Here is a 13,740-nt window from a genome sequence, read left to right on the forward strand (position 1 = left end):
TCAGATTTTGGAAGGCACTTCAGATTCTTAAATCCTGGGTCAAGTGCTGTAGCTATCTTTAGAATTTCACATTGGTATCTTCTTTGCATTTTGTCAAATTTGCAGCAAAAGTGTATTTAAAAGGAACAACATGCTGGGTCATCATCCGAGACTGCTATCACATGAAATATATGGCAGAATGTGGGTAAAACATAGCAGGAGATATACAATTCTCTCCCAAGGAGTTCAGTCACAAATTTAATTAACGCATTTTTTTTTAAACAAGCGTCATCAGCATAGAAGCATGTCCTCTGGAATGGTGGCCAAAGCACTAAGAGGCATATGAATCTCTAGTGCATCTGGCACATAAATATCTTGTGATGCCAGCAACAACAGTGCCATGTGAATGCCTGTTCTCACTTTCAGATGACACTGTAATTAAGAAGTGGGCGGCATTATTTCCCGTAAATGTAAACTAACTTGTTTCTCTTTGCGATTGGCTGAACAAGAAGTAGGACTGAGTGGACTTGTAGCCTCTTGAAGTTTTACATTGTTTTGTTTTTCAGTGCAGTTATGTAACAACAACAAAAATCTACATTTTTAAGTTGCACTTTCATGATAAAGAGATTGCATTATGGTACTTGTATGAGGTGAATTGAAAAATACTATTTCTTTTGTTTATCATTTTTAAGGTGCAAATATTTGTAATCAAACATAATATAAAGTGAGCGCTGTACACTTTGTATTGTTTTGTAATTGAAATAGATATATTTGAAAAATGTAGAAAAACATCCAAAAATATGTAATAAATTCCAGTTGGTATTCTATTGTTTAACAGTGCGATTAATCACAATTAATTTTTTGAGTTAATCGCATGAGTTAACTGCGATTAATCAACAGTCCTAGGTTTTATACAAAAGGACCCATTACTTTAGCAACTTAAGGTCGAGGAATAGAAAAGTGAAAACTAAAAATACAAGAACATGGGAATCCATAAAGTGACTATTAGTTTTCTTATGTTCACTCATTCACTTAAAACAAAAGGGCAAGTTTTACATCATTCTTATGCTGACTTGGAAACATCTGTAGCTACCCAGAATAGACTATGATTCAGCAGGATGCTTTAGGTACCCTAGCATATCAAATTCCATTGCATAGTCCCAATTGGATGTTTTCCACTTTCAAAAGTAACCATCTAATGTCAAGTCCGTGATTCACACATCAGAATGTAAGGGCTCCAGTTCAATGCTCACAAACATAGGGAACCAGGTGGCAGATGCTCCATCAACCTCCTTAGCTCAAATAGTAAAGCGTCAGATGTTACAGAAGGCAGCATGAAATCTTCACCATCTCCTTTCTACCTTTCTCCATCACAGAGCTATTTTGGCTCTATCTAGCTGGCTATTGGACATTGGAATAACACTGCCGGACAAAGGAATGTGATGTGTTAGCCCCAGAGCATGCTAATGATATGTTAATGTCCTATTATAGAGTTATTTCAGTATCAGAGGAGACCACACTGACAATGTTGCCATCATTTCTTAACAGCTGAGATACAGTTTGGACTTTGTAGGTCATGTTTTGAAGCCTCATCAATGTTTGCAAAAGTGCTTCTTTGAGAAAACTCCATAGCATCCTTGAGTCTAATAGATCCATATTCTACACTCTGTACCTCAAGGTGGTGTTTTTCATTCAGAGATTCTGCCTCATTCGTCTCAGAGATCATTTCACCATCTTCATCATCTTCAGTTTCCTGCAATGAAGACAAGACAATAAGAAAAATTTACTGGACAAAATGAAACCTGTTCTGATGTCTTCTATAAGGAGACACTGACAGCGATAGCAGTATGAGTTTTCTGTTACGTTGGGCTGAGTAGCTCCATTACATAAGATTGGGTTACTGTCTAACTGCCTGTAACCGTTATACACAGAAGTAACAGGAACTCTGAGAAAGGCCAGCACTGTAGCTTGAAACTTGTTTTAAGTTTCTGAAGTAGTGATCTGTTCTAGAATTAAAAATGCTACAAGCCATGAAACATACTTAAAGTCTACTGTGAAAAGAAACTATGTAAAATCACCACCCTTTTGCTGCTCTGCTCCATGAGTTTATTCAGAAAGAGATCTAATTGCTTTAGTGAAAAAAAGTTATTTTTACTACTTTTTTTTAGCTGTGCCAGTTCTGCAGAACATACAGCTCTGGCAAGGTAAGCTGGATTTGGGGGGGCACCTCAGGGGTCAGAATTCTTATGTTCCAGTTGCAAAGCCTCCTATGCAATCCTATTGTCCTCAAATTATGCCCTCAGTTTCCCTTATCAAGCCCACTAACAGGAATTAAATAGGTCTGCAGAGATGTACCTGGGGGCTTAAATTTGAGGACAAATGGGGTTGCACAGATGGAAAGAAGAGCGTTTGACTAGTGAAGAGCCAGAAAGAACCAGCTTGAGTGGAAGATCTCGGGCTGAATTTGCAGAGCTGGAGATGAAATTTTTGTATTTTTAACACCTGTAAAAACATATTTAATATGAATATTAATAAAATAAATAAAATAATAATATTAATAAAATAAATAAAATAATAATAAATTATTAGTCTACAAACAGAAAACCCACAATGCCATTTTCACACAAAGTAGGACTGTAGCCTATAGGGATAGGTATTTGCTATGTAAGGCATAGACATAAGTTAAGGCAGTAAAGCAAGGAGTTTACAAGCCACAGGCCTGTAAGACAATAGCTTAGATAAACAAGGAATAAAGCCCCAAAGCCTTAGCCTATGCAGTTAACCAGGAGTAACCCCAGATCATAAGAGAATGCTGTAATGACTAAACTGCTAACAAGTAACCATAAGATTCTAGTTTATATTGGCTTGGTATATTTTAAATTAGGAACATTCACAGATGTCTGATCACAAGAGTGCCATGGTAACCAATTGACCTATATTCTAATTAAGCTTGAGGTAAAAAGCCTACTGACTTGTGGGACAAGGGCACCCCAACATTAGTAGGGTGAGGAAATACAAATAAGGACAAAGAAAGAAATCCTTACTGAATATGCGTTAGGCATAGCAATGTCAGCCTAACAATCTACAAGTTGTCTCATAGCCTATGTGCTTTGGAAGGGAGATGCGTAGCTCTGGGGCGGTGACAGGATGATGACCACTGGCGATGGTGATGAGGAAGGAGATGATGGTGAGGCAGATAATGACTAACATTTCAGATTGTTCTGCAAGGGATGGTGCGAGTATATGGATGCTCAGATGCACATTCTGTATTATCTCTGTCTATCTTACTGGGTTGGAATGTTTGTGACTTTGCTAACTGTATTAATAAAACTCTCATCACATGTACAGAAGCTTCTTCATATGTGTGAGTGTTGCAACTGTGTGAACAGTAATTCTAATACTACTGGCCTTGATCTTGGGACAAAAACCTATCAAACCTTGAGGTGCTAACTGGGAATTCTTAAGTAGTCAAATTAAGACAATCCATAGATCAGGCAACAGGACCGTCTTTTAAAGAATAAAACTGACCCCCAGCAAGTAATTTCAGATTTTTGGGGGACTGTGGTGGGTTTAGAATAAAAAAAAAATTGTGACTAGTCCTTCTCTATAACAGGACCAAATTCAAATATATATAAGGAAATCTCTGAAAATTGGGGCAGATTCAAAATCCAGACCCAGGTCAAAATTTTGCAGCTTGGGCTCATCTCTGTTTACAAGCAGCCTTCAACCACGCAAAATTGTCTGAAAATGTGGTGGTGTCCTTATACATTCATCTCCCCCCACAAGTCAAAAGGTTATTTCTTGTAAAACTTTATTGCTAGAACTCATCCAATTTCTGCATCTGTAGCTGAATATAAAATTTCATCTGCATGCTCGTTTGTGCACAGCAGTTTCCTCAAGAAACAAACATGCCTTTGATCAACTTAACCTACAACAAAACAGCCATATATCACGGTGACCAGTAACCAGTTTCTCAACATAGCAGGGCAGGGTAGGTCATTTTGTTCCAAGTTTTGGAAGGAATGAGTAAGAGGACAATTGGAATTACACTACATTATTCAGTGGGAACAGTCTTCTGGACCACAAGCCAGCAGTGCTAGGAGAAATATTTCAGGAGAGTAAACCTCTAGTGCCTTGTAAATAGCTGAAGACAGAAAAATGAATACTAAAAATAGGACGTTTTTGAAGGAGTTTGTGTTGTTCACACCCCAAGGCTTCTCCACAGTTTTGCTGAGTCCTCATGGAATTTTCATTTATTTTTCTATTCTAGGACCACCATTCAGCCATCTTCTGTCTAGGTGTTGCCAGTACAGCACCTTGACTCAGTGCAGACAGGTGGGGCAAACATTTTTCTCCAACCCCCATCCCGACAGTGGTCTCTGAATCTGTTAACATGGGATGATGTGAGAATGAATGACCAAACTTTCCTGCCACCACCAGGACACATATCCAGATTGAGCTCCATTGTGAAGACAACCTTGTCAACTCAGGAAGTAAGACTCTGGAAGTCGTTCTGGAAGAGAACTAATCCACAATACAAACATTTAAAATCAAACCCCTGCAGCCTGAAAATTTAATCACAGCCATTTCAGTGTATATAGTGTATTCTGATGCCAGAACATCTCAAAGCTTTTCATAGGATCTGTACAGAGCTAGTGACTTTAGTAAAGGTTCAAGGATACCCACAAGCAATCCACTGAAGATTTTAAACTACATATACAGAGAGAGAAAAAAGAGAAAGCACACACACAAACACACAGGTTTGCTTAGATTGTAAATTCTTTGGGGGTGAGTGTTTTTGCTTTGTGTCTTGTTTGGAAAGAAGACTGTTGGTTCTTAATAATAAAACATGATAAATTAAGTCCCATATTTTTTGTTCTCCACTTGTTAAAAAGCTATGTATGCATTTCATTTACCTTCTTCTGTGTCCTGTAGTATTCATCTATTGCATATTGATATTTAGGTTCATTGAGTCCAAAGAGCGTGGCAAGCTTCCCACCGAGGAATTCGCAAGCTAAAAAGACAGGGAGGAGAAAGAATAACAGCAATTCTATCCCTTATGTAAGTAAGGAGCTCGTCTAGAGAGGCATTTTATGTGGTGCGAGAAAATAAATAGTTTTACGCACTGATATATATATGAACAAAAGGACAAGGGCTGTCTTCATCAGCTCAGGAAATACAAGCCCCTTTCAGTAAGCCTAGTCCTGACTCCAGAAAACTACTGAATGGCTACCCATTTCAATCCTTTTCCAAAGACTTAGCCAGCATTCCTGGAAATGATGTATGTCCACTTACACCAGCTGCAGCCTTAGGCAGTTTGTTCCATACTGTGTTTCAACTACACTTTGCGTAAACAAATTCAGCCTGGGTTGTTTTCCATGGCAATTCACTCTCAAACAGTCAAGAGGTCATAGACAAGTCTTCTTTCCTTTCAGGATCTTCTTTCAACTGACAGAAGCCTCTCTTCCTCTGTATCAGGGAGAAGAGATGGACTTTGTATCTCTTGTGTTTAGGAGGCTAGTGATTTTTGAAGGGGGGAAAAAGTTGTGACTGCTTTCAGGTGCCACTTTTTCAGACTTAGCACTGGCCTGCCTGGAGTATCACAGTTTATCAAAATTGTATGCAATGATGTCAGTTGGCAGAGCTAGATTGTCCTAATCCATCTTTCTGCAGTATTATGCTTGTTGACCTGTCTCCACTTGACCCATTTTCTTTTCCTTATGGCCTCAGTTTCTTGTCCCTCTGCCAATTTCTAATCTGCTTCAGTAGTTCTACCCTTATTTGTGCCCTGTTGGTGCAAATTTTCAGTTGATTATATCAGTCTGATCTGGAACACTATTAAATATTTTCCTACAGTCCAGGTAGATTTTGTCCACCCATAGTTTTACCCCCTGCCTGCCAATTAATGCCATTTATTAAAGGTGGCGCAGGTACTGACAACTATAGTTAAAGTTGCCTGACACTTTTCATTATAAAGATCCTGTTTTCAGTTGCTTATAACTTTGCCAAACTTAAGCTGCAGGGGCTGAAATTTTCCATGCCTGGTGTCTCTCTCAAGCTGAAATTTTTGCAAAAGTTTCAACTAACATTATTGTCATTTCCAAGAATGAGGTTAGGGGAAAATACACATAGCCCACATTAAAAAAAATGGTTACAGTTGTTTCATTGAGAAGCTCTAGCACCTCCATGATTTGGAGCAGGGACTTGAGATTTGGCAGGGCTTTGCCCTAGTGTCAGGATGCACCTTTTGCCATCCCTATGAAAATCCGCCCACATTTGGTCACATTATAAGACATAGTGTAAGAACATAAGAGTGACCATACTGAGTCAGACCAATGGTTCATCTAGTCCAGTAACCTGTCTGACAGCAGTCAATGCCATATGCTTCAAAGGGAATGAACAGAACAGGGCAACCATCAAGTAATCCATCCCATCGTCCAGTCTCGCCATCTGGCAGTCAGAGGCCTAGGGACACCAAGAGCATGGGGTTGCACCCCTGATCATTTTGGCTAATAGCCATTGATGAACCTATTCTCCATGAACTTATAGAATTCTTTTTTAAATCCAGTTATAGTTTTGGTCTTTACAACATCCCTGAAAAAAATCTGTTAGCATGTGCTCAGCAGAGATTTGTTAAAAAAGCTGGAAGCCAAGTACTCAGAAGATTCCATGTGCACTGAGCATGCTCCGTCCTCACAGCTCCTATGTGCTGACTAGACTGTTGATACACCATCCCCGAAGAGTGGCTGAGCATACACCTGAAGTGAGCTGTGGCTCACGAAAGCTCATGCTCAAATAAATTGGTTAGTCTCTAAGGTGCCACAAGTACTCCTTTTCTTTTTGCATCCCTAGTTGAGTAGCTCTTTCCCTTCAACTGTTTTGCCCAGTTCCCAGGAGCCACTGTAACTGAGACCAGGGAGACTGCATCTCCTGCATCCTCAGTGCTCCCCTTGCTGGTACCCAGAAAGCACAGAGGAGGAAGCAGCCTGACTAGAATGCAGAGGTATGAGCAGGAGAGACAGGGAAGAGAAATGCAGGGCAGGGAAACTGGAACAGAGAACGTGACAGGTAGGAGCAGAAGGGAACAGGGCCAGTGCTTATAAACCACTAGAGCATGCTTTCCTCCAGAACCTGGAACTGAACCCATTATTCCCAAGTGCCACTATTCCTTTGCTGTGTAGCAAATAGCTGTGAAACCCATGGCTAAAGTTTGCATCTTAGCTTTTATGTTGACCTGCCACAAGAAGGGGTCACAGCATTCTACGGCTACTGGTTAATCTTTTAACTCAAGTGACAGAGGAGTCAACTGTGCTGCGGATCTAAATATCCAAACCCTGGTGATGACCCGTGTATGTATGTGTGGGTCAGTATAGTTTCACAGGATTTTTTTCCTTTTTTAAAAAAAAGTAGGAAATTATATTTTTTAAAAATTAAGTTAAAAGAACATTAAGGTGCCAAAATCAAGAGAGGCCAGAATTAAGATTGCCTTGTATATATGCATTGTGGTACTCTCTAATTATCACTTTTTTCCACAGGACCTTTGCCTCATTCGGGACACAGGACAGACTGTGAATGGATCCTGGGAATGGCTCATGATTGTGGAGTTAAGGAGATTGTTGTCTGCAGGATCGCTTCCTCATTTGTTGCAGAATTTGGAAAGCGTGCAGTGAATGAGGCAGAGACTGCAGGAACAGAAAAGATGGTGTCATGATTAAGATAGTTGAATGCTGCCCCGGAGAAAAGGATTTGATTGCAGCCTCTGCTGCAAAGTTCCTATGTGGCGTCGGGCAATAACAAAAGTTTTCACAGGTGGCCACTGTGTGCACACATCTCATTTTCTGAGTCCCAGGTTGACAAACGTGGGATCTGAACTGTAGAAATGCTGACCTCACAGCTTCCACAGAAGTCAGTGGGAGCTTTGCTTAGAGCATTAAGCACCTTAATATGCTATGTACTTACAAAAAAACCCATATGTATCTGGAGCAGGGTGGTCACCTGCTCCTGCCCTGAAAGGCTTGAAATCAGCCCTGGGAGAGAGCTGAGGCTGTGAGAGGGCTGCTGCTAGGGAAAGCAGCAAGCCTCAGCTGATCGGGAAAACAGCCACAGCTGCGGCCACACCTCAGTCAAGACCCAGCTGGCCTTTATAAGAGGGCAGTGGGCCAGAAGGACACAGTCTCTTTCTAGATGTTGAGAGGGAGAGGCCTGACTGCTCGGAGCTGAGCAGGGTACCTAAAGTGGAGCAGTGCTGGGGAAAGGCCAGAGGAGCTGAAGAGCTCTGGCCTGGGAAACCCCCAGGCTGCAGGCCTTGATGAAGGCCTAGGAAAAGGGTACTGAGGTTGCAGAGGGCAGCCCAAGGGTAGGCAGAAGCAGCAGGTCCAGACCCTCCTTGCCAATAACGAGTGGCAATTATACTGCAGTCCGCCCCAGGGAGCAAGGGCTAGATGGTGACTGGCAGTAGCCACTGAGGCGAGATGGGGATAGTGGGTTGGGGGTTCCTGCGGCGGGCAGAACCCCTGAGTAAAGGGGCACTGGGAGGGACTTGGGGGCCCAGCAGCAAGCAGGACACTGGCCTGCAGAGGGTACTCTGGAGGCTGGAAATGCTAATTCCCTGGATGACCAGCAGGAGGCACTGCAGGGGTGAGTCCTGCCCCGCTACAGCATCAAATAGGGCACCCAAAATTAGTTGACACTTGACAATTTTTGGCTCTAATTTCTGTGCATCAGTTCCCAAAGTGCAAAAGGGAGGTAATATCCCCATACCACAGAACGGTGTTGTGAAAATAACTCCATTGTGTTTGTGAAACACTCCGAAGACAGTATTATGATGACACCATCATAGAGACACTCAAGAAGAAATTAATAATTCTAGGGTTTTGATGGTGTGTAGTAAATAATACATGGAGCCACACATGGAATGAGAAGGATAAAATCAGATACTGAATAACTAACCATTCAGTGAGCACCACCTCACATGTGTACTGAATAAGGGTTTGGGGGGAAAAGTAGTATGTGATCATACAATTAAGAAGATTATATCATAATTCCTATGCACAAGGGGGCCAAATTAAAATTGCTCAGGCACCCTTAATTCAAGCATTTCCTAGTTTTTGACTGCTTGACTTTGAAACTAATGTTCTTTTAAGGTAGTTATTTTGGATGCAGTATTTGATATACTGTCACACTAGAAATGAAAAGGATACCTAGCATCTGCCAACTAAAATGACATATACAGAGACTCTTATTGGTTAAACCCATCACTGTGCCAATGAAAAACCGATTTAGTATTATAGGGCTGAATGAAAGCGAGACCAGCTTCATGTCAGCAGACCCACTGGAAATCATCTGCCGTGGAGGTTGTTGCCAATGAAACCTGCTTTTCTTCAGTAGCTGCAGCATGGCACGTTGTGCTAGATGTGTTGGTAGTACGAAAGTCAGAGTCCCCAAGACTGCATAGCCAGATCGTGACATACTGGTACAGCCATCAGGCTCTTGCCACTGAATTCAGGTTGCTCCTTTAAGCATGCTGAGGCAGTCCCCACATTGGTGGGAGTTTCTGTCTGGTTGCTATAAGAAACTGTTTTTTTTTTTTAAAAGGACAATGGATGATCTGATCTCAAATAATCTAACCTGAAGTATTTCATATTGAATAGTGTTAGCTAGATATCTATCTCCTTGAAGAAAAATATCATATTTTGTTTAATATATTATAAAATATATATAATAGAGAGATTTTTTTTTTGTGTATAGAATAGCAACACCCAGTTTTGAGAATACATAAAACAAATAAGATGAAGGAAACAATTCTGGTGATGATCTTATATCTTAATAATATTGAACAGTAATTATATTCAACTAAATGTAAAATAACTCTCCCATTGATGCAAGAAAAAATATACCGACTAAAAAGTGAAGTTGTTGCGATTCGAACTGCCCACAGCCGCAGATAGAGCCCCCAGGAGAGTTTGGACTACAAAACAAGAACAAAAGGAAAACTTTCATTTTAGACATACAGAGCTGAACTAATCCATGGGCTTGTACTAGAGATTAATTTGACCCATAATATTTGCCGTATGCAAGGATCTTCCATGGTGTAGGGAAGAAAGCTAATTGTTTTCTTTACTTCAGTCTTTACACAGGGTGCTGTTCAAGCTAGCTAGTCTCAGCTGATTTACAGCAAGTCTCTGTCTATTTAAACTAGGGATACCAGTTTCATTTACCAAGCCAACAAGAAACATCAGTACAATGAACATAAGGAACACATATACAATAGAACACAAAGGGTCCAATCCTGCAAAATACATAAACCTCTGAGGAACTTTGAACTCCATGTGAATAAAGTTGTTCACAGGTTTAAGTATTTGCAGGATCAGGCCAAAATACTAAAAATATTTAGAGATTTTGGACAGAAATAGATACATGTAAATGTCAATATCTAGCACAATATAATGCTTTACATTTTCAGAGATGTTTACAAACATTACTTATCCTCACTGTATCCCTGCGAGGTCAATAACTTAAGGTTTGTCTACATGGGGATGAATTAAGACAAATTAACTAAGGTCTTGTGTACATTCAGAAATTAGGTCAATATAACTTCATTGGTCTGGGGTGTGAAAAATCCACAATTAAAATCGACCTAACCCCTGGTGTAAGTGCCCTACTACACCAACATAACTCCACCTCCACAAGAGGTGTAGGGCTTATGTAGGTGTAGTTAGGGCGATAGTGTTTTGTAGACAGTGTGTTACTTACATCAGCCCTCCGCTGGCTTTCTTGTCAATTTCATGGCTCCTTGCTGGAGTTGTGACATTGACAAGAAAGTCCTCCCAGCTAAGCTGCTGCCCACTGCCTGGGCTCCCCACTCCAAGCTGGGCTGCCTCTTGTGCTCCTGGTTTTCTGCTTCCAGGGCTGCTACCCAGGATCCACACTCCAAGCCAGGCTGCTCCTGGGGTCCCAGCTCGCAACTGGGAGGCAAGAGCCTGGGTGGGCTCCTGGCGAGCGATGAGAGCTGGGGGGAAGAGGGGAGCAGCCAGGTTCCGAGCAGGGAACAGAGAACTGGGCAGAAGGGCACACAGCCAGAGGGAGCGGGGAGCCTGTGGGGTAGCTGGGCTCCTGGCGGAGAGCTGCGAGCAGAGCTGAGAGCCTTGGCTCTCAACTCCCCACACTGCCCTTAGTGGTCAGTGGAAGTGCTCCTGGTGAGGGTGTGCACCACCGACTTAAGGAGGGTAGGGTGGACATGAACCACCACAGTAAAATATATCTATCTATAAGTCGACTTAAGAGTTTTTAGTGTAGACATGCCCTAAGGCCACTTTTCTTCTGAAGCAGTGTCCAGACAAGGGTTTAATTAGTCTTAACTTTCCCCAGGTGTCTCCATGTAGACTAGCCCTCAGTCTTGTTCTCATTTTAGAGATGAGGAAACAGACATATGGCATTTAGGAATGGGTCACGGAGCACCAGGGGACATGCTCCTGTATGTTTTTGCTTTGGGACAAATTCCTTTTGTGTAGGTTTCTTCTCATCGCCTTGCTGCATCTTCTCACCACAAGATGAAGCTATCATTAGGTAGGGGTATAGCAATAGATCCTATTTTGATCTACTTAACCACTACTCTCTCCTCAGCAGTCAGTCCCGTGGCCATCAGGAATAAAGCACGTTAGCAGGAGAACTTGAAGAAGCTTGTACTGTTGCTATCCAAATTGTACTAAATCTGTTCTGTGACTGGTTAGAGAAGTCACAATATTTACGGGGGGTGGGAGGGTGGGAAAAGAGGTAAGTGATCATCTACAGAGTTAGCTATTATGGCTGTGAAGGGTGCAGTGTTCTCTAATGTGCATAGAGCAGATATACTCCTCCCCTCTTCCAATTTCCCCAGAGTTTCCTAAAAGCCAATAATGGGGCTTACTGTGTCAAGTGGCTGCTGCTGCTGCTCCTCTTCTTCTTCTTCTGTACTGTACTCTTCCATGGTTTCACCACTGGCAAAGTAAATGATCCTCCTGGGAGACCTTGTTTCTCCCCCGTCTTTATCCTCCATCTCATTGTGCTGGAAGCCATCCTCCTGCTCAAGAGAAAACACCCGCCAGGAGTGCCCTGTTAGTACACTGGACTGCATAGTGTTCAGCTTCACCTTAACTCTTAGGCTAAGAAATATCAGGACTGGGTTTGAGAATCTTATTTAAACCCTCAAAAGGTATAAAGAGCCCTGCATAGTTCAGTTTTGGGAAGAGGCAGCCCAGGGCATAGCCAGAGCTACAGAAACCTGGCCTGTGTCATGATGGTGCTTCCAACTCTTACAAGAACAGGTACAATTGTTGGTGTCTCAAACAGCTCTTCCATTGGTCTTCAAACGTCTGTGCATGTTTTCTGTCATTGACTCAGAGTATACTACTACAATCTAATATGAGACACTTCAAAACAGCAAAAAACAAAGAGTCAGAAAGGCCAAATCCTGCAACATGCAGACATGAATGGTGCTTAGCACTTTGCAAGATCACAGCCTAAATAAACAATTTGCAGCTTACTACTGTGCAATTGAATAACAAGGCAATACTATTTATATAGCACCAAAAAGTGCACAGAGGGCTTCGCAAATAGGGACGACAGCCCCCCCCCCCCAAGAGCTTCCATTTACATGGACACAGATCCAATGGGGGAGAATCATGATTTCCTTTTTCCACAATTAGTGTTTTTTTTCCCCTTTTGCCCCATGTTTATTAGCATTTGCCTTTTAAATTGCTTAACTTGGGCCTATTTGGGTTTTGTCTCTGTTAGGACTATAGCAAAATGGACAATGCATACATCTTTTAAAAGTTTAATCCTTTCATAATTTCAAATTTCTAACAGCTATATAAAATATAATCTAGAGTTAAGAAGGCAAATAGGTATCCAGTAACTATGGAGAAACCCTTAAGATAATAAATTTCTTAAACTATTTATGCTCTTAGCCCAATGGTGTACCATAATTTTATATTTAATTTCTTTGATATTTTCCCTTCAAATATATAGCATTCTTCAAAATCTTACTTTAAGTCAAATAGGAAAAGTTATATATGCCATTTGCTACTATGTTTTCCCCATTCCATTTCACTAATCAATTTAGAATCAGTCATAAACAAGACAATAAGATCATTACTTTAACATTCCAAAGACAATAAATATTAGTTTACAGTGTTCTCCTTATGTTTGAAGGAGAACATTGGTGGGATCAAATACATTGCTGAAATGTATAAATGTGAGAAATCTCTAGCCAACAACAAATCAAAAGCAAATTCACCTGCAGAATCTCTCTGGTATCTTCCATCACTTGAAGAAGTTGCAGTGCAAAAACTGATTAAGTTGTTTCCAAGACAAGTAAGGGAAAAAAATCTAGAACCATGACATTTGATCATGTATGTAATTTGTGCATGGGGGGGGGGGGGGGGGGGGGAAAACGTCTCTGTAGCATTTGCAGCAGCTCAGGTCTGGAGGCAAGTCAAGAAAGGTAAACACAGTGTTCCAGGATACAACTATCTGAAAGGACTGGGCTATGTTTGAATTGTGGGCAGGACCTTTTTATTTGCATGTTCAGCAGTTAAGACAACTGGTTGGGGTGGCAAAAGGAATGTGGGCACAGACATGGACATTGCAAGTAGATACTCCAGGGGGGCATGTCGAAAACCCTGCAAGCTGGTTGTTTTTAAAGCATATCACATTTCTTGAGGACATTTTTCAGCATTCTGCTTCCCTTGGTTTTTGCTTCATTTATGAAGTGAACTTTGACTT

At 41.3% G+C, this 13,740-nt stretch overlaps 1 protein-coding gene across 1 annotated transcript; it reads right to left on the reverse strand.

Moving 5' to 3' along the window:
- Positions 1–1,003: 1,003 nt before the first annotated feature.
- FAM177B (family with sequence similarity 177 member B) lies at positions 1,004–13,279 on the reverse strand. Its single transcript, XM_048843267.2, has 5 exons — positions 13,253–13,279; positions 11,885–12,040; positions 9,880–9,946; positions 4,896–4,993; positions 1,004–1,732 (listed from the first exon to the last, which is right to left on the reverse strand). The coding sequence occupies exons 1-5, from the start codon at positions 13,277–13,279 to the stop codon at positions 1,514–1,516; spliced, it is 567 nt and encodes a 188-aa protein (XP_048699224.1). The 3' UTR covers positions 1,004–1,513.
- Between the last annotated feature and the right edge of the window lie 461 nt (positions 13,280–13,740).

The sequence above is a fragment of the Caretta caretta genome, chromosome 3 (genome assembly GCF_965140235.1).
Source record: "Caretta caretta isolate rCarCar2 chromosome 3, rCarCar1.hap1, whole genome shotgun sequence".
NCBI classification, from domain to species: Eukaryota; Metazoa; Chordata; order Testudines; family Cheloniidae; genus Caretta; species Caretta caretta.